The sequence below is a fragment of the Lucilia sericata genome, unplaced genomic scaffold (assembly GCF_015586225.1).
Source record: "Lucilia sericata isolate MDLA Ls3-8-SP2 unplaced genomic scaffold, ASM1558622v1 Contig000023F_arrow, whole genome shotgun sequence".
NCBI lineage: Eukaryota > Metazoa > Arthropoda > Insecta > Diptera > Calliphoridae > Lucilia > Lucilia sericata.
Window position 1 is genome coordinate 1,283,013 of NW_023994061.1, and position 26,629 is coordinate 1,309,641.

The 26,629-nt window shown below is 36.1% G+C and overlaps 2 protein-coding genes across 3 annotated transcripts in view; both read left to right on the forward strand.

Moving 5' to 3' along the window:
• LOC119609406 overlaps positions 1 to 12,019 on the forward strand; it is a 261,260-nt gene extending 249,241 nt beyond the window's left edge. The window contains exons 76-85 of the mRNA XM_037964168.1: positions 225 to 884; positions 956 to 1,564; positions 1,637 to 1,966; positions 2,062 to 3,762; positions 4,027 to 4,227; positions 4,295 to 4,489; positions 4,558 to 5,562; positions 5,625 to 8,852; positions 8,918 to 9,349; positions 9,413 to 12,019. Of these exons, the coding sequence (XP_037820096.1) occupies positions 225 to 884; positions 956 to 1,564; positions 1,637 to 1,966; positions 2,062 to 3,762; positions 4,027 to 4,227; positions 4,295 to 4,489; positions 4,558 to 5,562; positions 5,625 to 8,852; positions 8,918 to 9,349; positions 9,413 to 9,654 (8,603 nt within the window). The 3' untranslated portion in view covers positions 9,655 to 12,019. The remainder of the gene's footprint in view (positions 1 to 224; positions 885 to 955; positions 1,565 to 1,636; positions 1,967 to 2,061; positions 3,763 to 4,026; positions 4,228 to 4,294; positions 4,490 to 4,557; positions 5,563 to 5,624; positions 8,853 to 8,917; positions 9,350 to 9,412) is intronic.
• Positions 12,020 to 18,406: 6,387 nt separating this feature from the next.
• LOC119609345 (sodium- and chloride-dependent GABA transporter ine) overlaps positions 18,407 to 26,629 on the forward strand; it is a 28,663-nt gene continuing 20,440 nt past the window's right edge. Inside the window, exons 1-2 of one of the 2 annotated variants that reach the window (XM_037964084.1) lie at positions 18,407 to 18,504; positions 22,670 to 23,885. In XM_037964084.1, coding sequence (XP_037820012.1) covers positions 22,814 to 23,885 — 1,072 coding nt within the window. In that variant the 5' untranslated portion in view covers positions 18,407 to 18,504; positions 22,670 to 22,813. The remainder of the gene's footprint in view (positions 18,505 to 22,669; positions 23,886 to 26,629) is intronic. The other variant, XM_037964092.1, reaches the window with a different exon arrangement.

The following is a 26,629-nucleotide window of genomic DNA, read 5'->3' on the forward strand; positions in this document are numbered from 1 at the left end:
TTAAAACCTCTTCTATTTACGCTTTTCAATATTTTCTCACTCGTACTCGTGTACGCTATTATATTATAATTTATTTTATAAGATAATTGCTTTGCTTTAAAATATTGTAAATAGTGCTTATTTAATAATTGCTTTAGCTTCTCGAACTAAAACCCTTTTTGATTACTAAGTATTTTGAATCAAATGTCCAAGGCATTAATGTTTTTTACTTTGAATATGTATAGCCAAACCTCCAGTGTATGTTAACCCATGTCAACCCTCGCCCTGCGGAGCTAATGCCCAATGTCGCGAAGTCAATGGACAAGCTGTATGTTCCTGCTTGCCAGAATTTGTTGGCTCTCCTCCAGCTTGTCGACCTGAATGTGTAGTTAGCTCGGAATGTCCCTCCGATAAGGCTTGTATTAATCAGAAATGCCAAGATCCTTGTCCGGGATCTTGTGGTGTAAATGCTGAATGCCATGTACGAAGTCACAGTCCTCTGTGCTCTTGCAAACCTGGCTATACTGGAGAAGCATTCACAAGATGTCAACTTATACCGGAACGTAAACAAGATCAACCACCTGCCGTACCTGTCAATCCCTGTTTGCCTTCACCTTGCGGACCCTACTCGCAATGCAGAGAAGTTAATGGTGCAGCATCATGCAGTTGTCTGCCAAACTACATTGGAGCAGCGCCTAACTGTCGACCGGAATGTACCATCAATGCTGAATGTGCTAGTAACATGGCTTGTATTAATGAAAAATGTCGCGATCCTTGTCCCGGCTCGTGTGGCTTTGATGCTATGTGTAATGTAATTAATCACACACCAAGCTGTTCATGTCCTGTAGGCTACACTGGTGATCCATTTACTAGCTGTAGAATTTTGCCTCCTTCACCACCACCAAGTATGACAATTTAGTTATTTAAGCAATTTCTAGGATAGTATTAAAAAAAACATTTTGTAAAACATTTTCAGAACCTAAAGACCCTGTAGACCCATGCAATCCTTCACCTTGCGGCTCAAATTCAGTTTGCCACAATGGCCAATGTTCATGTTTGCCTGAATATCATGGTGATCCCTATATTGGCTGTCGTCCAGAATGTGTGCTCAATTCAGATTGTGCTCGCAATCGGGCTTGTGTACGTAATAAATGTGTTGATCCTTGTCCCGGAACATGTGGTCGCAATGCCTTGTGCGAGGTTAACAATCACATAGCAATGTGTCGCTGCCCGGAACGCATGACAGGAAATGCATTTGTTTCGTGCGAACCCATACGCGATGAAATACCTAAGAATCCTTGTCAGCCCTCACCTTGTGGTCCCAACTCGCAGTGCTTAGAACGTAATGGAAATGCAATATGTTCTTGCATCACCGGTTTCTTGGGTAATCCTCCAAATTGTCGTTTGGAATGTTATTCCAGTTCAGACTGTTCACCGGTACATGCCTGTATCAACAACAAATGTGTAGATCCTTGTCCGGGTAAATGTGGTTTGAATGCCGAATGTCAAGCCGTACAGCATAGGGCACACTGCGAATGTTTAAGAGGTTTCGAAGGAAATCCTTACTCAGCCTGCAACAGAATAGGTAGAATATTTTTAGCAAATTCCAGCTCTGAACAGTTTTGTAACATATCTTTAATTTCTTGCAAACCCCTAGAAATACGTCATGAACCTCCAGCCAAACCAAAAGATCCTTGTTATCCTTCACCGTGTGGCCCCAATTCTCAGTGTTCTAATGTCAATGATCAAGCCAGATGTACTTGCTTAGCTGACTTTGTAGGTGCGCCACCAAACTGTCGACCCGAGTGCACCAGTAATGACGATTGTAGCAACACTTTGGCATGTATAAATCAAAAATGTCGTGATCCTTGCCCCGGTTCTTGCGGCTTTAATGCCAATTGTATTGTAACACTACACATACCTAACTGTCATTGTCCTAATGGTATGACTGGCGATCCTTTCCGTATGTGCTACGAACGTAAAGAAAGTAAGGCATCTTCGAATTTTTGCGTTATATTTAGAGACTATAAAGGCTTTTTTGAATAGGCAGTGAAATTATATGACTTTATATTTTTATTTCAGTTTTACCTCCTAAACATGAGGAACCAAAGAATCCTTGCCGTCCTTCACCTTGTGGTAGCAATGCAGAATGCCGCATTCGCGGTTCAGGCTTTACATGTGAGTGTGTCAATGACTATATTGGAAATCCTTACGAAGGATGTCGTCCCGAATGTGTGGGCAACTCTGAATGTCCCGCCAATCGTGCTTGTATACGTCAGAAGTGTGCCGATCCATGCCCGGGCACTTGTGGTACTGAAGCTGTTTGTTCGATCAACAATCATATACCGATTTGCTCATGTCCTCCTGGCTACACTGGCAATGCTTTCGTACAATGCTCACCTATTAAGGTCGAGAACATACCGGTGGAAAAAACAGATCCTTGCTATCCAACACCATGTGGCCAAAACACTATTTGCAAGGTGCAACGTGGCCAAGCTGTATGCGAATGCCTGCCTGGTTTCTTCGGTAACCCGTATGGACAAGAATGCAGACCAGAATGTACGCTCAGCTCAGATTGTGCCAAGAATAAGGCTTGTGTCAATAATAAATGTATAGATCCTTGCCCAGGAGTATGCGGCTATGGAGCTGTATGTCAAACTGTAAATCACAATCCAATTTGTAGCTGTCCCTCGACAATGGTGGGTAATCCATTTGTTGAATGCCACGAAGCACCCAAGCAATTGGAACCTGTCGATCCATGCAACCCTTCACCTTGTCGGTCGAATGGTATTTGTCGCGTCGTTAATGGTGTTGCCTCATGTTCATATCCAGAATGTGTCGTTAATGAAGACTGCTCAAGAGATAGGTCTTGTGTTAACCAAAAATGTCGCGACCCTTGCATTAATGCTTGTGGCCTTAATGCTATTTGTAATGCGATTAATCATAAGGCTATCTGTACCTGTCCACCTGGTTACTATGGCTCTGCCTACAGTCAGTGCTTGCAGCAAATGGATGTGGTACCAGTACCTAGACCAGAATGTACATCTGACAGCGATTGTAGTAACGATAAGGCTTGTGTCAATCAACAATGTAAGAACCCTTGTGAACTGGGTAATATCTGCGGTCAAAATGCACGCTGCCATGTTCAACTTCACAGACCATTATGTGTATGCAATGAAGGATTCACTGGAAATGCCCTTAACAACTGTTACTTGATTGGTTGTCGCTCTGATGATGAATGTCCTGCAACTGAGGCCTGTATCAACAAACAATGTACAGACCCTTGCCTATACACTCAGTGTGGTGCTCAAGCTGTCTGCCGTTCAGATTACAATCATAAAGCTAGATGCCACTGTCCCGATGGTTATCGTGGAAATCCTCTTGTACGCTGCGAACGTCCTGAATGTACTCGCGATGATGATTGTGCCTTCAACTTGGCCTGTCGCAATGAACGCTGCGAAGATCCTTGCAATTGCGGAATAGGAGCCCAATGTCGCGTCAATAACCATCAAGCACAGTGCAGATGTCCACCCGGCTATGTAGGTAACCCAGCAGTGCGCTGTGAAATCGAAGAAACAAAGGTTGCTCCTCAATGTACAATGGATTCAGATTGTAGCAGTAAACTGGCATGCTTTAGTGGTGAATGCAAAAACCCCTGTATTGTAACTAAACCTTGTGGATCGAACGCCATATGTTCTGTAGTCGACACCTTACCTCTAAGGACAATGATTTGTGAATGTGAACCCGGTTTTGTGGGTGACGCTGATGTTGGCTGTCGCAAAGGTAAATAGAGCATAGTTATTAGACATATTTCATATTACTTATTCGAATGGAGTTAAATAAACTCAAAGATTTTTGTCTTTTACAGCCTGTTTTTGTACAAAGATTATCTTAACATTCTTTTTCAGCAGATATAATACTTTTGCAATACCTAACTTCCTTAGACCATAAGCACTTTAGTATCTAGCTTCTAACTTTAAAAGAGCACTTGCACCATAGCACCTCTAGTCAACCACTAAATGCTAACTTTTTCATTTTTATCTTTAGAACCTGTTCGTGATCAAGGTTGCCAATCCAATGAACAATGTCCTTCTACAGAGGCTTGTCGCAATGGTAACTGTGTCAATCCTTGCATTGACGCTTCACCTTGCGCTCGTACTGCCGAATGTTTGGCTCAACAGCACCGAGCTGTCTGCACATGTCCTCAGGGTACTCAAGGAGATCCATTCACTAACTGCTATCAACCTAGTAAGATAAAAACAAACCTTGAATTGTGATATTTAACTAATTATCCATTATTTTTGTGATTTTTTAGCTAATGTTTTGGCTGGTTGTGCACATGACTCGGAATGCTCTCCCACAACAGCTTGTATTAACAAACGTTGCCAGGATCCATGTGCCGAAGGTAATCCATGTGCTGGAAACGCTGAATGTAGAGTTTCGAATAACCGTCCCATTTGCTCATGCCCATCTGGCTGGGGTGGTGATCCACAAGTTCAATGTTTCAAACGTAAGTATAATTTATATTACCATAATTGCGTTTAATACAATATTGTTCCCTTTATATAATTTTTATAGCCGAGTGTAAAATTAATGCGGATTGTCCTTATGACAAGGCTTGTATCAATGAAAACTGTGTCAACCCTTGCACCTACGGCAATGTTCGCTGCGGCATTAATGCTATGTGTGAACCACAAAATCATCAAGCTGTATGTGTTTGTCCAGCTGGCACTCAAGGCAATCCTTTCGTATCCTGCATAACCGGACACTGTCAATACAACGAAGATTGTGCTGATCATGAGGCCTGCGATAGATTAAATCGCGTTTGCCGTCCTGTTTGTGATGAAGACACATGTGCCGTCAACGCTATTTGCTTAGCTAGACATCATCAACCTCAGTGTCAATGTCGCTCTGGATACACAGGAAATCCTTACCAGGACTGTGTACTACCAAAACAACCACCAGCTGTGAAACCAAAACCAGAATGTACGCAAGATGCTGATTGCCCAACACAATTGGCTTGCATCAACCAGAGATGTTCAAATCCATGTGCAACACCACATGTCTGTACACCACAACAAACCTGCACTGTCTTAGATACTTTACCGCTTCGCACCATGATTTGTAAATGTCCCAGTGACACCATAACTGATACCTCGGGCAATTGCGTAGCTATAAGACATGACGTTGTTGCTGGTTGCCAGAATAATCAAGAATGTGCTAATACTGAAGTATGTCAAAGAGGTTCGTGCATTGATGCCTGCCGCTTGGAAAGATGTGGCGTTAATGCCCAGTGTTTGTCTAGAGACCACTATGCTCAGTGTACTTGTCCAAAGGGTTATACCGGTAATCCACGTGTCGAGTGTAGATTTGTGGCCATAGAGCAACCTAAAATACCTACAGCTGAATGTATAAATAACGATGATTGTCCCAATGACAAGACATGTCGCAATGAGCGTTGCGTTAACCCTTGCGCTGAAGAACCCTGCGGACGTGGAGCTTATTGCCATGTCCAACACAGAGAAGCAGTTTGTCGCTGTCCACCTGGATATTCCGGTGATGCCAGACAAGTCTGCATACCACGTAAGTATTACAATGAAATATTTTTGCGGTAATTAGTTTAACCTTTCTGATTTGCTTCTTAGCTCGTGACGTCATTACTGTTGGCTGCAAATCCAATTCGGATTGTCAACTAACGGAGTCTTGTGTCAATGACCAATGTGTAAATCCTTGCAATTGTGGTCCCAATGCCGAGTGTCAAGTACGCAACCATCATCCTATTTGCTACTGTAAACCTGGTTTCTCTGGTAATGCCCAGTATGGCTGCATTCAAATCGGATGCCAATCGGACGATGAATGTTCTACAGATCAACAATGTGTTAACCGAGAATGTGTGAATCCTTGTTTGATTAGCGATCCTTGTGCTTTGAATGCTGAATGTTATGGTCGCAACCACAGAGCTACCTGCCGTTGCCCAGTTGGTATGCAAGGCGATCCATTCGTTCGTTGTATTCGCGTGGAATGTAATTCAGATTACGATTGTGCCTCAAATCAAGCCTGTGTCAACAACTTGTGTATTAATCCTTGTCGCGACCAGGATAATCCTTGTGCCCAAAATGCTTTATGCCAAGCTTTACAACATCGTGCCGTTTGCAGATGTCCTGACCATTTACCTTTAGGTAATCCTTATGCTTATTGTGAGCGCCGACAAGAGGAACCCGTTTGCCGAGATGATGGCGATTGTCCTAGTGGCCTGGCCTGTATTGATGTCAAATGCCAGAATCCTTGTACGGAATTATCACCATGCGCTCCTTCTGCTAAATGTAGCGTTTTGGACAGCGTTCCTGTGCGCACCATGGTATGTGAATGCCCATCATCATATGTTCCTGATGCCAGAGGTGAATGCAAACAATTGGTATTACAAAGTCCTGGATGTGTAGCGGATTCCGACTGCTCTGACCAAGAGGCCTGCATCAACAGACAATGTCGCAATCCTTGCAACTGCGGAACGAATGCAGTGTGCCAAATATCCAATCACCGTGCCATTTGCTCTTGTCAAGATGGCTTCGAAGGCAATCCATACACTTCCTGTAGATCTATTGGCTGTCGTGTCGACAGTGAATGCGACTCCGGCAAGGCTTGTGTTAACAACAATTGTATTAATCCTTGTTTGGTAAATGATCCTTGCGGTATTAATGCTGAGTGTTATGTACAATCCAACAGAGCTCAATGCAGATGTAAGAGTGGTTATAGAGGCAATGCTTACGAAAGATGCCGTGTAATTGGTTGTCAATCGAATAACGATTGTCCTTCCGATAAATTCTGTATGAACGAACAATGTGTTAATCCTTGTGTCTATCAAAATACATGCTCTTCCAGAGCTGAATGTAGACCTCAAAATCACTTAGCTGTATGCCGCTGTCCTGCAGGATTCTTGGGTAATCCTTATGTGGACTGTAGACCGGAACCACAACCCACATGTCGTCTAGATACGGATTGTCCTTCTCGCTTGGCTTGCATTAATGACGAATGTGTAGATCCTTGCTTAGTTTTGGAACCTTGCAACAGACCATCTCAATGCGTGGTAACACCAACATCACCAGTCAGAACAATGATTTGTGTATGTCCCGATGGTTACATAAGTAGTGGCAGTGGTACTTGCAAACCTACAAAAACGGTCATTGAAGTAGGTGGTTGCGTTGCTGACTCAGATTGTCCTGCTGACAAGTCTTGTCTAAATGGTGTATGTCGCGATCCTTGCAATTGTGGTATCAACGCCGAATGCCGCATTAAAGATCACAAACCTGTTTGCACATGTCGTCAAGGCTACGAAGGCAATCCAGAATTCGAATGCTCAAAGGTGGAATGTTCTATCAATTCAGATTGTCCTTCCACACACACTTGCCGCAATCAATTATGTGTACCAGCTTGTCAAGGTGAACAGTGTGGTGTAAACGCTCAGTGCTTGGCCGTCGATCATCGCGCCGTATGTGAATGTATACCAGGCTTTAGAGGAAACGCTCGTGTATCCTGTAAAACTTTGGGTTGTCGCGTCGATGATGAATGTCCCACTAGCAAGGCTTGTGTCAACGGTAAATGTGAAAATCCATGTGATACTACGGCAGCCTGTGCTATTGACGAAGTTTGCAAAGTATACCAACATAAGCCGCAATGTGCTTGTCCACCTAACACAATAGCCCGACGCAACGGTTGCGAACCTGTACGTGATATACCCATTTGCCAATATGATGGCGATTGTCCAAGTCAAACAGCTTGTATTCGCGGTGAATGTATCAATCCTTGCAATGCCACCCAGCCTTGCGGAGTCAATGCTGAATGTCGTGTTTTAGATACGGTTCCCGTTAGAACCATGATCTGTGAATGCTTGGAAGGTTATACCGGAAATGCTGCTGTCCAGTGTGATAAACGTTCATTGTGTGTTATTGAAAAGGGCTTTGTACGTGACATAGACGGCCAATGTGTATGCCCTCCAGGCACTGCTCTCGATGTCTATGAATACTGTACTCCCTGCTCGCCGCAACAAGGCTTTAAGATCGACGAGTCCGGCCATTGCGTTTGTGCTTTGGAAAGAGGTTTTGTTATAGACGAGAGAGGACGCTGTATTTGCCCTACCGATCATGGCTATCGCCTAACAAATAGTGGCGAATGTATACCCGAAGACAATCCCGAATGTAACACCAATGATGACTGTGCCGACAACCGCTACTGTAACACAGAAACCAAAACATGTGAAGACCCATGTTTGCTTAAGACTTGTGGCATTAATGCTTTCTGTAACGCCATAAACCATCGCGCCCAATGTCAGTGCATTACCGGCTACACTGGCAACCCAGACACGATATGTAATCACACCAACTTCCGTACAGACTTCCCAAGACCAGATATGGTAGTCAGCTGTTTAGCTGATGGCGTTCAGGTGGAAATACACATTACCGAACCTGGCTTCAATGGTGTGCTCTACGTTAAGGGTCACAGCAAGGATGAAGAATGTCGTCGTGTTGTCAACTTGGCTGGCGAAACAGTACCACGCACCGAAATATTCCGTGTACACTTTGGCAGCTGTGGCATGCAAGCCGTTAAGGATATTGCCAGCTTCGTGTTGGTCATACAGAAACATCCTAAACTGGTGACTTACAAGGCTCAAGCTTATAACATCAAGTGTGTCTATCAAACAGGCGAAAAGAATGTGACCTTAGGATTTAATGTATCCATGTTGACAACAGCCGGCACTATTGCAAATACCGGTCCACCACCTATTTGTCAAATGAGAATCATAACACACGAGGGCGAAGAAATTAACTCGGCTGAAATTGGTGATAACCTTAAATTACAAGTTGATGTTGAACCAGCCAGTAAGTATTTGTTTATTTTTTTTTAAAAACTATGATTTATTTTTTTATTAAAATTTATTTTTTAGCTATTTATGGAGGCTTTGCACGCTCATGTATTGCCAAGACCATGGAGGATAATATTGAAAACGAGTATATAGTCACAGATGAAAACGGTTGTGCCACTGATCCTTCCATTTTCGGTGAATGGGAATATAATCCAGATACTAATAGCTTGTTGGCCAACTTCAATGCCTTCAAATTCCCCTCATCCGACAATATACGCTTCCAATGTAATATAAGAGTTTGCTTCGGCAAATGTCAACCCGTTAATTGCCGTGGCTACAATGCTTTCGGTCGCCGAAGACGTCGTGCTATTGCTGACAATTCTACCGATGATGCCACCGCTATAGCTACCAACACGGGTATGGAAGGACAGTTAAGAGAAGAAATAACCATCTCGTCCAATGCCATATTGACATTTGAAAAGAGAACAACAACGGGAGCTAATGATGCCAATAGTAAGTGGAAAAGTTTTAGATAAATAAGGGACATTTAATTAATATGATTCATTTCTGTTTTAGTTAAACCGGCCGCTCAAAGAGTGGAAGATATTTGTGTATCTATGGTGGGTCTTATCATAGCTTTGGTTATAACTGCCCTATTGGCATTGGTTGCTGTGGCCGTGGCTGTATCCTGCTGGCTAATGGCCTATCGCAGAAGACCCAAGACCTTAGCGCCTTTGCCCCATCCACCAGAGTTCCCCAATCCCTTGTTTACCAACCCCGAAGCAGTGCCAGAACCCACACCAGACTACTTATCGTAAGATATAAAAACCTATATGTGAAAATTTTAAAATTAAAAGACAAAAAAAACCTAGAAATTTAAGAATATTAAAAAAATTTAAGAATTGTAAAAAATACCAAGTGCAAAAAGGTTTCAAACAAATTTATAAAAAAAAATGACTTAAACGAAAAACCTTTAAGGTTTAAAAACACGGATAAAGAAAAACAAAAGTATTTTAAAAATCAACTAAAAAAGTAAATGAAACTAAAATAATTTTTGTATAAAATTTTTGGAAATTTAAACATTTTTATTTAATAATCTAAGGAAATATTTTTAGTATATAAATATAGAATTCTTAAAAAAAAAACTAACATGAGAATTTCAAATAGTTTTTGCACAAAACGTAAAAGTAACAGCGTTTCTTTAATTGTATAGTATTTAAAAAAAAAAACAAAACAAATTTTAATTTATAATAAAAGTAGTTTAATTTTCAACTGAAAAAAAAATAATTTAAAAAACGAAACAAAACTGCCAAAGTTAAATAACCAACACTGCTTATAAGTTACAAATATATAAAGAATGAAAAAGGGCACAAAGTTTAAGAAACGCTGTTTACTTTAAAAACACTCTAGCCACACTCAACACACATAAACACATGTACGTTTAAGAAAAACTATTCTGAAATTCTCGTACTAACGACAACTTCTTCATTAGTCAAGTTTTCTTTAGTTTTGCTTAATTTTTTTTTTTGTTTTGTTTCTATTATTGCATTATTAAATATTTAGAACTAGAATTGCCCCCTGGATAATGGGGGTAATACAGTTTACTTTTGTATATAGCACAGGATTTAGACAAGCACACATACATAGATATCTAGAGAAACACACACTTCAACACATACTTTTACAGCGGTAGAATAATGCTGAAAACAAACTTTTTTTAAACTGCCAATTAAACAATGCATATATTTGGAAAATACTCCTAATAACTCCTTCTCCCCTTTGTTTTAGTCCCTATTTTTTTATAACCAGAATATATAATGAAAGCTATAGCCATTTTCATATGGTATAACTGCTAAGAGATTTTGTCAAAAAGATTTTCTAATTATGTTTTTCTAAATTCTTTTTTAAGAGAATTTTTTAAAAAACTAAAAAATTTGTTTTTGATATTTAGATTCAGCCATCTTCCAAACGAAATTTTCCAAAAACAAAAAGGTACTTCACACTTTTAAAACACACCAAAACACACACACACTGATTTCAAAGAAAATCCTTAAACAAAATCTTCTGCCTCGAAAGGAACTGGTTAAGAAAAACTGCAAATTTACTTTTTTTACAATTTATTTATAATAATTTTTAAGGTTATGTAAATTATTTTTTTTTTATATAAATGACTAATGGAGGATTTGATATATTAATATTTTTTTTAATTAACTTAATAAATAGTTGTTTTATTTAAAGATTTCCCTGAAAATAAAAGCAACAAAAATAACTTGTTTTGCTAAATAATAATTTTATGCTTTAAATATATATAAAAGATGTTTAACATTTTGATCAGGAAAACATTCCAATGTCTTCCTATTTTCTACTTTAACTCAAAATAAAGTCCCACACATGATCAAAATGTTTTAAATTAAAAAAAAAAATGTGATTTTTAAAAAGCATATTAACATAAAATATACGAAAATTACAAAATTGGCTTCCACTATTTTTCAAAAATTTTAAGCAAAATTTCGATCAATTTAAGGAAAAACTAATTTATTAAATTAATAATTTTTCTTAAAGCAGCGAAACTTTATAAAAAAAAGATAAAATTATTAAGTTTTATAAAGTAGATTTTTCCTTAAATTTTCTAAAAATTTTGCAAAATTTCCAAAACATTTAAGAAATAAAAAAACCCCCTAAAAAAAAACTAAAAACTTAAAAACACACAATGTATAGTCACTATTTTAAGTCAATTTCCTAATATAATTTTTAAAAAGAAAAAATTTAAACAAAAAAAAATAAACAATATTTAATTATAGGAACCACGAACGACTAAAACGTTATTTCTAAATAATTAAAAAAAAATTCTTTAATTATTTTTCGTTTTTTTGTTTAACTCAACTATAGTTGTAAATACTAGTTTTTATTCAGAAAAACGTTTTAGAAAAAAAAAAATAAAAATAAAATGCAAATTTTATATTTAATAAATAAGTTTATTTATCTCTTTATCTATCTTATTTTGTATATTAAACCATATTCCTATATTGTTTTTAACAATTCAAGTTTTTTTATTTTATTTTCTAATTTACTAATAAATATACTCCCCCCCCCCCCCCCCCTATAGTTTCGTCTGCCAGGGCTTTTGTTTAAATTAAAAAAAAAATATTTTCTTAAAAAAGTCTCAATTTAAAAAAAAAAAAACAATAATAATTTTGATTACATAGTTTTTCATCTACTTTTAAAAACATACTTTTCTTTTTCTTTTTTTTTTAATTTTTAAATTAACGAATTTTAAATGCAATTAAATAATCATACTTTTTGCACTGGCATTTTATTATTTTCTTTTTAAATTAAATTAAAACACAAAAATAAAAACTCTGTATATTAAATAGTTAAATTTAATTTAAAAAAGAAAACCTGTATAAAAACGAAATTATATTAATAATATTAATAAATGCATAAATAAATTAAAACTAATATTAAATAAAAAAATCAATAAATAAAATAAAAAATATAAAAAACCCAAACTTCTTATTATTTAGAAAACAAAAAAAACTTAACCCGACAATCTTGGACAAAAGTTGTCCTAAACTAAATTAAATAAATCTATTGGACAATCCTGAAATGTATATACATATAAAATTCTAACGTTACTGACTGACTGATTCATCATCGCACAGCCTAAACGGCTGAAGGTAAAGAGCTGAAATTTGGACACCCACCAAATAGATCCACTAAGACCGTATTCAAATGTTTATTCAAACACAATTTAGATAACATTTTTAGATTTAGAAACACTAAATATGCTAATGGGGTGTTATTTGGAACCCCGGTACCAAGTGATATTTTTTGGTACTTTTTCATTCTCCAACTGAAATTAATAATAAAGGGACTTTTCGGTACTTTTTTGTTCTACACAGGTACTTTTTAAAGTTTTCTTTAAAATTATAAACATGAAATTAAGCATGCAGAACCCGGAGTAAATGAGAATCTATAAAGCAGGACTTTTTGGTACTTTTTCGTTCTTCAGCTGTTACTTTTTAAGTTTTCTATTATAGTGAACCTAGAAACAATCAGGGACTTGAAAGAATGAAAGTCTAAACTGGAGTATTTTCTGGCACCTTTTCGTTCTTTAACTGGTATTTTTTTAATTTTCTATAATATTTAACTTCGAATCATGAAATTAAATAAAAAAGGTCTTTTGGTACTTTTTCGTACTTCAACAATAATAATATTTTGTTTATTCCATTACGATGAGGGTAGCGAAGCACACTGGGTATAGCTAGTTATGTATAAAACACTCGATTCAAGTACGGATCCCTCAAGTTTAAAAAATATAATTTTAATGTTTGGGGTCAGAGTTAACACAAAATACGTACATATTATGTACGTTATTATTTCACCTAGGCCCCATACAACTGAACCCCCCGAATTTGGCTTTCCAGCTCATAATTATGTTTAATATACTCGTAACTCGACAATAAACGGCACAACTAAGTTTTATACTATCCTCGATGACCTTGATGAATTTTGTAATGATCGGGACTCATTTGACCCTATACCCCATACAAAGCCTTCTACAGAAAATCACTTAAATGTCCACAATTCGCCTTAAAGACTAATTTTATCTAAAATTAAATCCATTCACTATATTCTATTCCCATAAAACACCCACTTCCTTTCACAATATGTAGATTTTCAAAAATGAATTGCTTAAATATATCGGTGGCAAGGTGCTTTACACCTGCTGTGTTGGCCTTATTTCACGGTGTTACATTTTCCACCGCAGGCTGAATTGATTAGACGACTCACCACCGCCCCTTTGTGCTTTTTACAAGCCGGTGGCAGTTCTGCCGATCCATTACAAGCAATTTACTCAGGTTTACAACCGTTTCCGTTTACAACCACGCAGATGGGATGGCCTGTGTTGTGGGGTATCTGTTGACTTCGGAACGGCAAACTTATCCAGAATTATAGACTCTACCGTCCATTCTCTCCCCGCAAATTTTGGTTTAAATCACAACCACAACGTGCACCCCGAAGGGACGTCTCCAATAACCGGTGCAAGACAAAGTCCAAAACTCTGCCCTGAGGACTTTGTTCTTACTCAAAGAGAACATACTGTGGTTAATCGGGTATGAACAGAGTAAACCCTCAACATTTCTAGACAAGGAAGGAAAATTCAATGTTATCACTTTTATATTATACCCTTTATCCATCACCATTCAACCCAACACACTTCTCATTCATTCGATACACCTTAGAAAACAACATCCGACATACTCACTCTGGCTATACGAGCGGGTAATTTCCGTATACCCCTACATTTATCCTGTATCATCTACACTTAACACCAACTCGTTCCAACGCACAGTTAATCCTCTGTGGTATATCTGTTGACATCGGCAACAGCACCGAACTTATCCAGAATTATAGACTTTACCGTGCATCAGTCTTTTAACCGACATTCTCGATGTCACCACGAGCATCCCGAATCGATCTCCCCATTAACGGGGACAAAACAAAGTCCGAAACACTGCAATGCGAGCTCTCGGTTCTCGTTGTAACAGATTATGTGGTTCTCTGTTAAGACCCCATGTCAATTCATTCCATGGAAAGGCCGAGGATACAATCTCGACTGCTAGCTATAACTGGCTAAGAAATACAATCCGACGAGATAAATTCTTCGGCTCTTGGTCGGCTAACTACTATCGATAATATAATACGACAATATAATACAAATGACTTTCATCGGCTAACTATGACTAGCTAAAGGATATAATCCGTCAAGATAAAAAATAGTCTATTTAATGAATATATACAGAATTTTAAACGTATGTAAAAAATTATGGGATTTCTGGTCCAGAATTGACTTTCATATTGTAGTTTATTTATATCATATAGTTTTTAGGGAGGAATATAAGAAAATAATTATTTTTCATAACTTTATTTAAATTAACGGAATTTTTTGCAATAAACCCCACAATGGTTACATTAAAAGCTTTTACTAGAAAGAGCAGAAAAGTTTTTTATATCAAGACTCTTTAAGCAGAGACGGCATAGTTAGAATTATAAATTTAACAAAAAAATTAACTATAAATAGTTATATATAAATCAGTCCCAACTCATTATAAAAATTTAAACAAATTATATTGATTGATATCTGTAATGCAATGAAGAATTTCGGTGGATTTAAAGATTTTTCTATTTATTTAAAAAGGCTTTTCAAAGTTTTAAAGAATATATCTACACATAGGAATCATCCTAAGGAAAATAATGGTTATACTGAGAAACTATTGTAATCATATGCAACTTCCCATCCCTGTCACTTTTGACTTTTGCAACCGGAGATATTTAGAGAGTAAAAAAAACAGACAAATGATTAAGTTGACAATTATATCGTCACTTAAACTACAACAACTACAAAAGCAAAACAAATGTGATCTGAATGAATGAAGTAGTAGATATTTTATCTTAAGTGTGAGAGAACATACTAAGATTACAACGTAATGTAAGCTCCACTGACAAGTAGATTGATTAAATGAAATTTAAATCATATACAAAAAAGAAACGTTATCAGTAAAATGCTAAAAGAAAGATAAAGTATTTAAGAATAATAATGCACAAAATATTTAATATGAACGGGAATGGTAAAGGTTTATTTTCAGTTAGTAGAACGAAAATCTTTAAACTAGAACAGTTATTTTTTCCCCTTAGATTAAAGTTACTTTTCACCCACCACTGCAAAAGAAAATAGAAAATAAAAAGTAAAAGCTGAGCTTAAGTAAATTGAGCAAAAGACATTTTTCAAGTGTTTTTGCAAATACATATCTCAATAATACAGTGCATGCTATTTGTGTAAATGAAAGACAATATATTGTGAACTAATAATCTATATCTTATGGGTGCACCTAAGATAAACTATCTACTAAAGGATATTATGGACAATGCTGGAGAATTAGGTAAGTTAATAAACCGATAGTTACAGACTAAATTCAATTTCAATGGATGGTTGTACTACATCGACAGCAAAGTTGGACAAACTGATGTCGCTGATAAGACTTTGACTTGAATCATAAACGTTGACGATCAAATGGTAATGTATTTCCTTCTACTCAACTTCATTCTGGATAACTTCTTTCTACAAAATGTCTTAAACTTTGAAAAAGCTCAATCTCTATCAAAAGCGTTCAAAATATGTAGTACTTCCACAATAATTTAACATAATCACGGTATCTTAGTCACCCCTGTTCTGCATTTCGATTACGTTTCTGCATTCAGTTATGCTATGATCGAAAATAAGTATTCCAACAAAAAATGGATTCGTAAAATAAAGACATGCCCCCCGGGGGCATGTTACCTTGATGAAAGACCCCATCTTGGTATTATTACAATCCCGGGCAAAAGAGGTGCTTCTAGTACCACCGGGACTATAAACTGGTGATGATCAAATGTATCCTCGGCCTTTCCTTGGAATGATTTGACATGGGGTCAAACTAGAGAACCACATAATCTGGTACCATGGCAACCCGTAGCCCACAGGCAAAGTTTCGGACTTTGTCTTGCGCCAGTTATTGGAGAAGTCGCGGGAAGACAATGAATAATTCGGGATAAGTTCGGTGATTTTGAAGAAGACAACAGATCCCTCACAGATGAGTGACTATGAAACTTAACATTGGATACAAGATACAGGCATGGATGTAGGGTATATAGATATTACGTACCTGTATACCTAGAGTGAATGAGTCAGATGTTATTCTCTATGAGTGTATCGAATGAATGAGAAGTGTGCTGGATTGAATGGTGATGGATGAAAGGTATCTTATACTATTGATACTATTGAATTTTCCATCCTTGTCCAGGTATGTTGAGGGATTACATTGTTCATAGCAGATTTACCACAGTGTGTTTTCTGTGAGTAAGAACGGGTCCTCGACTTATATGATGGATTAGTGTTACGGTCTACTGAAAACGTCTCTAGGTGCTGTTGTCGACTCATCAGAGGCCATCCCATCTGCGTGGTTGTAAATGGAAGTCATGTTTTTGCATCTCGAAAGTTAAGCAACGGGGCTGCAATGGTCAGAGATTTGATAGCTTGAGTACTTGAGTAAAATGCTTGTAAATGGACCGACAAAATTTGCCACCGTGTAAGAAACCCAAAGGGCGTCTAGTCAGCTCACCCGTCGATTGAAAAAGTACCATAAAAGTACATAAAGTATTTCGACATCTTGATCGATTATGGCATTTCGGATGAATTTCGCTGATGAATTTTCATAGTCCCAGATCCCTCACAGATGAGTGACTATGAAACTTAACATTGGATACAAGATACAGGCATGGATGTAGGGTATATAGATATTACGTACCTGTATACCTAGAGTGAATGAGTCAGATGTTATTCTCTATGAGTGTATCGAATGAATGAGAAGTGTGCTGGATTGAATGGTGATGGATGAAAGGTATCTTATACTATTGATACTATTGAATTTTCCATCCTTGTCCAGGTATGTTGAGGGATTACATTGTTCATAGCAGATTTACCACAGTGTGTTTTCTGTGAGTAAGAACGGGTCCTCGACTTATATGATGGATTAGTGTTACGGTCTACTGAAAACGTCTCTAGGTGCTGTTGTCGACTCATCAGAGGCCATCCCATCTGCGTGGTTGTAAATGGAAGTCATGTTTTTGCATCTCGAAAGTTAAGCAACGGGGCTGCAATGGTCAGAGATTTGATAGCTTGAGTACTTGAGTAAAATGCTTGTAAATGGACCGACAAAATTTGCCACCGTGTAAGAAACCCAAAGGGCGTCTAGTCAGCTCACCCGTCGATTGAAAAAGTACCATAAAAGTACATAAAGTATTTCGACATCTTGATCGATTATGGCATTTCGGATGAATTTCGCTGATGAATTTTCATAGTCGAATTTTATGACATTCTTCTTTTGGCCTATAAATGTTGCCTTTCAAAGTTATGTCATGTCATACATGTCGCCGGTCAAGTGAGAATACTTGTAACATATGTAGGACCCTATGAAATAAAATGAACTCCATTCGATCCGTATCGATCTCAGCTAAGTAGTGATAACTTCTATAGGAATTGTTATTATAATGATGGAGACGTTTACTAATCTTATCTGAACTTGTCTAGGTCTGGAAACTAAAGGCATGTTAGATGCGTTGCGCTTTCATATAATGACCTCTGTAGGGCTTTTCATAATAAAGACAATTATTACGGGTAATCACAAAGTGACATTTATAGATCCAAGTATTTAGCCGCATTCTGAAAGCTTCCTCTAAGAATCAAATTGTAATTTAGAACTTTTAAATAAATCGAGATGTTTAATTTGATATAATCTTCCATTAAATTTTATATCCCCCACTTTTAAACACATATTCCCTACTGTAGTGTGAAATAACAGTATAGAATTTAATATACAATATTTAAAATAAAGCAACAACAACAAAACTACAATACAATAACAATAAATAAAAGTATCTACACATTATTATAAAATTATCTTGCACATTTAGTTTGAAAATACAATTGTTCTAAAAAAATGTTTAAACGATATTCTCGTATTATAGATCAGTTGACATTTGACAGCGCGTGTTAAAGCACGTTCCGTAGAAATAATATAAAATATATAAAACGAAAACGAGTAAAAAATTTAATTAAACATAAAGAAGTAAATTAAAGTTAAAATAAAACAAAATATTTAAATGCATTAAAAAAATTAAAACAATTATACGTTAATAAAAAAGTGTTGAAATTCTCCTAACTTCAAATTTTGATAAAAATTAAACAAAAAAAAATTTTAATTAAAATTTTTAAATTAAAAAAAACACATGCAATAAATTAACAATCAAAACAATTGTTTGTCGATCATCTGTTTGCAAAAGTTTTTTTCTAATTACGTGTATTTCTTCCTTTATTTATTGTTGTTTATTTTCAAATATTCCGATACAAATGAAAGTTGTTTGTTCTGAACAACAACAACAACAAAAATACCTATACAATACTTTATTAGTAGTTGTATTATTTAATTCCGTATAAAAACTTGCATATAATAAACACATGTATTGTATTAAAAAAAATTTAATTTTCACCCATAATTCAAGTAATAAAAAAACATTTTATAAACAACCGCTCATAAACAAACATATAAAATTGCACAATTATATTAATATTATATTACTTCCTAAGCTGGTTAAATTAAATAAAATTTATGGAAACAAATTTAATAATTTGCAAAAGAAAACAACTTTTAAGTACTAAAACATATTTAAGAAAGTCATATAAAATGAATATAAAATCAATCATAAAATTTTAAACACACTAATTAAATAATTTAATTATTAGAGATTATTGCATAGAATAACAATGTATGGAAAAATTGTTCACTTTTCAATACAAACTCTTGTCTAAAGATTTCTAGTCTATTTCTATTACACATGATTTGCATAATCGTAAGAAATAATTGTGTAAAAAATGGAATAATTTATAACAATTTTATTTAAATTCTTCCTGTCTTTCTTTAAAATTACATACTAATTTATACGAAATAGTTGATTGTAAACAACTAGAAACCTACAATACCCAACTAGTTACAGAAAATTCAAAAACTGAGATAAACAACATAGGCCAATAAAATTTTAAAAAGTTCGAAACAAAAAGCAAAGGATTGAGCTCCATTGAACGCGTATGTGGACTTTACCACATCAGTTTTGAAAACACATCAAAAAAATCGATATATGTATACGTTAAAAAATAAACAGATATCTGGTCATTTTTCGAAATTTGATTCTTTTTATATCATTTTCATGCCGTATTGGGCATTTAAAGGGGAAAAAATCGTACTTATTTTTAGACTCACCATCAAAACAAATGGGGGTATATTGTTTTTGTCATTCCGAAATATTGGTCATAGACCCACAAAAGTATATACGTATATTCTGAGTCCTTATTAAATTCTAGCCATGTCCGTCCGTCTATCTATTAAAAGCATGATAGAGTCCGAACGGAAGGAGTTAGAAATTTTACAATAATATTCCCTAAAGATAAGGTTTGTTTGGTATTGAAAATGGACAATATCGGTACATGTTTTCGCATAGTCCCTATACAAGTGGCCCACCGAAAAGTAGCTTTAACAGCCATAACTGCAATAGGAAAGTATAGTCGGACATGACCCACTATAACATACCCTACACCATGGATATATTCTAATTTATTTTTCATAGAGAAACTTTTATGATGAATTTTACCTTAATTCCGATGTATTTAAGCAATTTATTAATGAAAAACTAAATTTCTAAAAGAGGCTTTATATGGGAGTCCTCAAGAAATTGGGAAGAGGGATGTATTTCTATATAAAGGTTAGTTTTGCTTAATTTCATCGCGATATTAATGCTTATAAGTACATTTTAGGACGTTTAAAATATTTTAAAGAGGGATTTGTATGGGGGCTAGGGTCAAACGAGGGCCGATCATTATAAAAATTGGCATGGTCATATATGCCTATATAAAACTTAGTTGTGCCAATTTTGAGGTGAGATAGTAGTATATTTGACGTAGTTATGAGTTAAAAACTCAAAATCGGAAGGTAAGGTTGTATGGGGGGCTAGGTAAAATAATGGACCGATTTCAACCATTTTCAATTGGCATCGTCCTTGTGCAGAAAAACTCGATTGGACCATCCAATCAAAATATCTTGAAAATTATGGCCTGTAGCTTGCGCACAAGGTTTACATGCACAGCCGGATAGATCGACTCAGAAAGTGATTCTGAGTCGATCGGTATACTTTAAGGTGGGTATGACCCATATTTTTATGCGTTACAAACATCAGCACAAACGTATAATACCCTCCCCACTATACTGGTGTAGAGTATAAAAATACAAGTATGGATATGAAATTTGACATAAATAAGTTTCATATGAGACAAAATTTATGAGAATCGGTTCATAATTTACCCTTCTTCCCATATAACCCTCTTCAGAAAATTACTTGAAAGCTTATTACTGACCTAAAAATACTAGCATAGCGATGAAATTCGAAATATGTAAGTTTCTTATGACCCAAAATCTCTCTACCAAATTTTATGAGGATCGATCCATAATTGATCCAACTCCCCATATAAGAACGTCTTCTGAAAATGACTTCAACTCTCATTACTGGCTTAAAAATATAACAATGGAATTCGACATAAGTAAGTTTCTTACGTGCCCAAATGTCTCTACCAAATTTTATGAGGATCGGTTCATAATTGACCCTACCCCCATATAAATAGAAAATTACTTTAACTCTCATTATTGGCTTATAAATACGAGTGTAGCGATGAAATTCGACACAGAAAAGTTCTGTGTGAAACAAAATCTCTCTATAAAATTGTATGAGGATCGGTTCAAAATTGGCCCTAATCTCCATATAAGGTCCCCTTCAGAAAATTATTTTAACGCCCATTGCTGTCATAAAAATAGGAGTACTGTTATGAAATTCGGCATTTATAAGAACTTAAATCTTGCTACCGAATATAATGCGGAATGGACCCGTAACTCACCCTACCCTCCAGAAAATTACTAATTAAAATCAACCAAATATCAACCAAAATCGAACTACCAAATTTTACGACATTCATTCTATAGTTGACCATACCGCCCATATATTGTTTAAAAATTGGACAAAAATATTTTGTTTTTAAAAATTAATTTCTGTTGATTCGAAAGAGCTATGTCCATAATTGACATAAACCCTATTCCAAATATCAGCCTAATGTTTATAAGCGAGCATTCAGGCATAGATCATAGACTCTCTATATTCCCTGTCCACGATAGGCATTGTCTCTCTTGATTTCTGTAGAGCTCGGTCCATAATTGATACCCATATATATATATATAAATGTTTTGATGGTGGGTATATTGCCTTACACTTAAGCATTTCTAAAGGAAACTGCTGATTTTCGTAATGATCGGGCCACTTAACCCAAACCCCCATTCAAAATCCCCTTTAAAAAATTACCTGAAAGTCAATAATTCCGCTATTAACACTAATCTCACGATGAATTGTATATAATCATAAATTCCCTAATGCCCGACTATACATTGTTAATTGTTTTTTATTAAAGAATTTTAAGGATAAATTACTTTCATCAAGTAACTTAAGAAAAACCCAAAACTGCTCACCTAATATCGACATTCATATACTAAAAAAAAAACTCCCAAAAAATCATCACCCACCAACAATGTCTCCAACAAGTCTGTCTTTCCTTACCTCACACAATTCATTATTTAATTCAACACAACAAGATCAAATCAATAAAATATTCTAAAAACGAAAAAAATGCAATAAATTATAAAAAAAAACTTAAAATAACCCTTAACTTAATTAAGTGCAATTAGTTGTAACCGTTTATAATTAAAAAATTCTATAAAAATGTGTAAATTATAAAAAATAACACAAAAAAAAAATTATTTGCATATTCATTTTGTATTTAAAAAATTAAATGAAATTATTAAATAAAATATTCGTGTCTGGCGAAATATTAAAATAAAATTAATTAATAATAAACAAAAAAAATTAAATGATTAATGTGGACCAGCAAAAGGTCAAACTAAGCAAACCAAATACCATACAGTGGGGCAAACAAAAAACAAATGCAATGTGTCATCAAGACACACAATGTTATAAACACGCAAAATTAGAACAATTTTAAAAACAATTAAATTTTTTATTAGATAAACTAAAACACAATAAAAGAGAATAAAATATTTAATGAAAAATTTATAAAACATTCAACAAAATAATTAAAAGAAATTTTAAAATTGTTTATAATTAAATATTACAAAAAATGTTTAGATAAAAATGAAAACTAACAAATAATAAAAGTTATAAAAACTATAACAAACACCCACCAACTGCAATAATAAAACCAAATATAAAAGGGACCAAGAAAAAGACTGTAAATCCAACAAACGTGTAACCCACCCAACAACAACAACAATGGAAATGAAACCTAGTGATAAACCCACCACAAGCAAAGCAGCACAATTGGGAAGTTCACAGAGCCCAGTATCACCAACATTTTCGAAGACCGTATCATCACCGATTGCTCTCATGAATATGGGCTCCAAATCACCATCGGCAGCATCGTCAACCACCAACACCCCCACACTCGGACAAATTGGTAAACAGGGATCGATGAATTTTCGACACAGTTATCTATACGACAGTGATGCTGATGATCAGACATTTCTATTACGCACCCCCTCAATACGTTCTCATAAATTCATTATAATACCAGCCACCTCAACTATGGTACAAGATAAAAAATTTCCAACTGCTTTGTCAACGACATCATTGACATCTCTTCAAAAATTACCCCTACGATCGCCAACAAATCAAAATCTTAGTGAATTAATCGGCACACCATCAACGCCAACCCCTTCAACACCATCACCGAAAGCTTCGGTAAACAAATTTCGTGCACAACCATCAACAACTACAACATCTACATCACCATCGTTATTGCCTCGGTCGGATGTCATTCATCATCAGTTAAATGTGCCCGAAACGAGGAGAGTAAAACCAACAACATCTAATGTCAACACAAGTGTTAAATTTACAATTGAGGATTATGAATCTGATAACGCCACTGATGCAACAATGACAGCAACAACAGCAGCAGCAGTCACTAGAACAAATGCCCCAACAACAATGGTCACATCATCCACATCTACATTGGATGCATTGTATTCGTCTAACATTCCTGCAATCACATCAATTTATTCTGCCAGCAACAACAGCAATTTCACACTTCCATCACAATCAACATCAACACAATTATTGTTGTCATCTCCATCATCCACCACATCAGTCTCACCAGCATCATCGGCTCTCTCTAGAACCCAACCATCGCCCAGTGTGCGACCTGTCTCAGCTCTGTTAGTTTCATCATCATCAACTAATAATAATTTTGCCAGTGGCATTGCCAGTGCCAACGGTACTCCATCACTGGGAATTGGTTTGCGTCCACGTAACGATCGTAACAGCAGCATGCGTTCTGTGGTATCAGGTAAGTAGTTATTTAGTGTGAATCAAAATTTTGAAAATATTAAAGAGGTTTATTATTATTTTTTTCATAGTTTGAAAAAATTATTTAATTTAATTTGTATCAATTGTAAAAATTTGTAACTGTTGAGATTTAATCATATTGCACAGTGGGGTAGATGTTAAAAAGTGTCTATCGTTTAATTTAATTAAAAAAGAGCGAATTAATTTACAAGAATTTTAAATTTATAAGTGACTAATAAATTATATTTAGTTAGTATGGAATTGTATTTAATAAAACTATTTAAATAGTCGCTATGGCCCTATAGATGGACTTGGGCTAATTATGTACCAATCCTCTATGAGTTTTATTATATTACCAATATTTATATGTAAATATAATAAATGTAGAATGGAATAAGACCTGCTATAGAGTATAAATCCTACAATGGACCAATTTGTCAAAACATTTCCAATTGACTTGATCCTACTATGAACTGAACTTTACAGAATGTCATTACCTGCAGATCGGCAAAATGTTTATCTAACGTTTATCTAACGTATAAAACTGGCCATTTGGCGTCGCCATGGTAACTCTTCTTCTAATGCAGTGATCTAATGGATTGGGCTGATACTCAAATTACATCAATCTTAATATTGTTGAAGGCTCCTTCTATATCCAAAAACGCAGCTCAATACAACTTGCCACCTCCTTTCAGGTAGGCATGTTTAGCATAGTACATAAGGAAGTATCGATATTGCTCCTAACATAGAGATCTATCAGTCTCTCAAGTGTTTTCAGTAGAAATGAAGTTAGAATTATAAGACTTTTTGCTGATGTAGGAGCTTAAATTACCCAGTCATAAACCGGGGGTTCTGTGCTAAGGTCCATGCCAAGAAATTGGTCTACTTCTACTGGTTAATTCCATAAATCCATTGGGCTAAGTGAAGTATGCGGGGCCAGTAGGTGTTAAGCCTGTTGATCTAACCTGATCTCAGTTGTTCAGGACAACTATATCTCTCCACGAACGATGTTAATGCGGTAACCTAAAGCCGCGGTAATGGTGGCGTCTCTATGAATGTCATTCAAAGCTGCTGTAGCTATTCAATCTCTTGCCATAGTGAACCCGTTAGGAAATGACAGGTGACATGAGTAAAGCTCAATCTAACCCCGACAAAGGAAAAGGCAATCACTCGTTAGAGTCGATAGAAGGGGCGGACCCAACACCAGATGAAAACACCCTATTGATGCTATGAGGAATTCCAAGTCCCTACAAACATTTATTATTTAAAGGTTCACCTCAGTGCATTCCTGAAGTTCACCTCATTGCATTCTTAAAGTCACCTCAGTGCATTCTTAAAATCGCCCAACCCCAATGCTGAGATGGCTTCTGTTGCTTTGGGAACCTAAAACCGTTGGGGAATGACAGGCGACATGGGTAAAGCTCAATCTAACCCCGACAAAAGAAAAGGCAATCGCTTGTTAGATTCGATAAAAGGGGCGGACCCAACATCAGGTGAAAACATCCTATTGATGCCATGAGGAATGTCATGTCCTTAAAAACATTCTCATGTCCCTGCAAACATTTATCATTTAAAGACTCACCCAGTGCATTCTTGGACCTCTTAAAGTCGCCCAACCACACTACTCATATGGCTTCTGTTGTTTCGGCAACAGCACTTAAAGACATAATTGGTGGTTCGGAAAAACAAATCTATATTTAATTAGTCAGACTTATTTCAGTGGCCACAAGGACCTACTGTGATAAGTTGACCATGTTTTAGAGTAAACTCCAACACACTCAGCCATGAAGGAAAATTGCCGATAAATTAAAGATTAAGATAATACAACTTCGATAACGTCTCAATCAACTTCACCGCCACTTCAACCGTTACGCCATCTGTCATTCCGACATCTCCAAAGAAACAACTCAGAATCCCTTCTATCCATCAGATACAAGTATCCGATTGTACATCTGACACCAACACATACCCAATCTTTGCATTATCAGCTCAAATCCTGTAGTACCAGATTATGTGTTGCTCTGGTTCGATCCCATGTCAAATCATTTTAAGGAAAGATCGAGGATACATTTGATCATCACCAGTTTATAGTCCGGGCAGACTAGAGGTATCACTCAGCGAAGGATATCACACTGGAGCGGCATAATTGACCGACCATTTGTTTTAGAGGTAGCCAACAAGGTGTCTTTGTCCATTCCCCAAGTGCAGCCCTTTTAGGACCTTGTTTCTACTTACTTCGAAATCTACCTTATAGGTCTAAAATGCTTCAAGTTCCAACGGCACCTTTCGAACATTGGACATAAAATTAATATTAACCTCGCTTCACTACTTGGGCAGATTCCTACTACTGAAGCACCTGTAGAAATAGTTAGTCCTCAGGATTATTACATAGCATAGCAGATAATTTCCGTGATTGTCTCGTAATTTTAGCTCGGTTAAAGAACGTGCTAACTACCGACTTTTGAACTTTGAGTTCCTTTGCCCACAATTTAGGTTGAAAGCTAAATGGCTTGTTCATAGCACCTTCCAAACAAATTACTTAGGGTTTGGATTCCAACTCAGTCGAACATTGTTGGCAAGTTATTTCATTTCGTTCTTCTAAAATCCCTGACAGGCTCACCTCCTAGGCAAGTCAAAATACAAACTGAAGGTTATACGTAGCTTGCATCCAAATATGATCTGTAAATCTAAGATAGTCGTGGTCTAAATTAACATTTAAACGTATAAAAAAGTCATTATCAGATC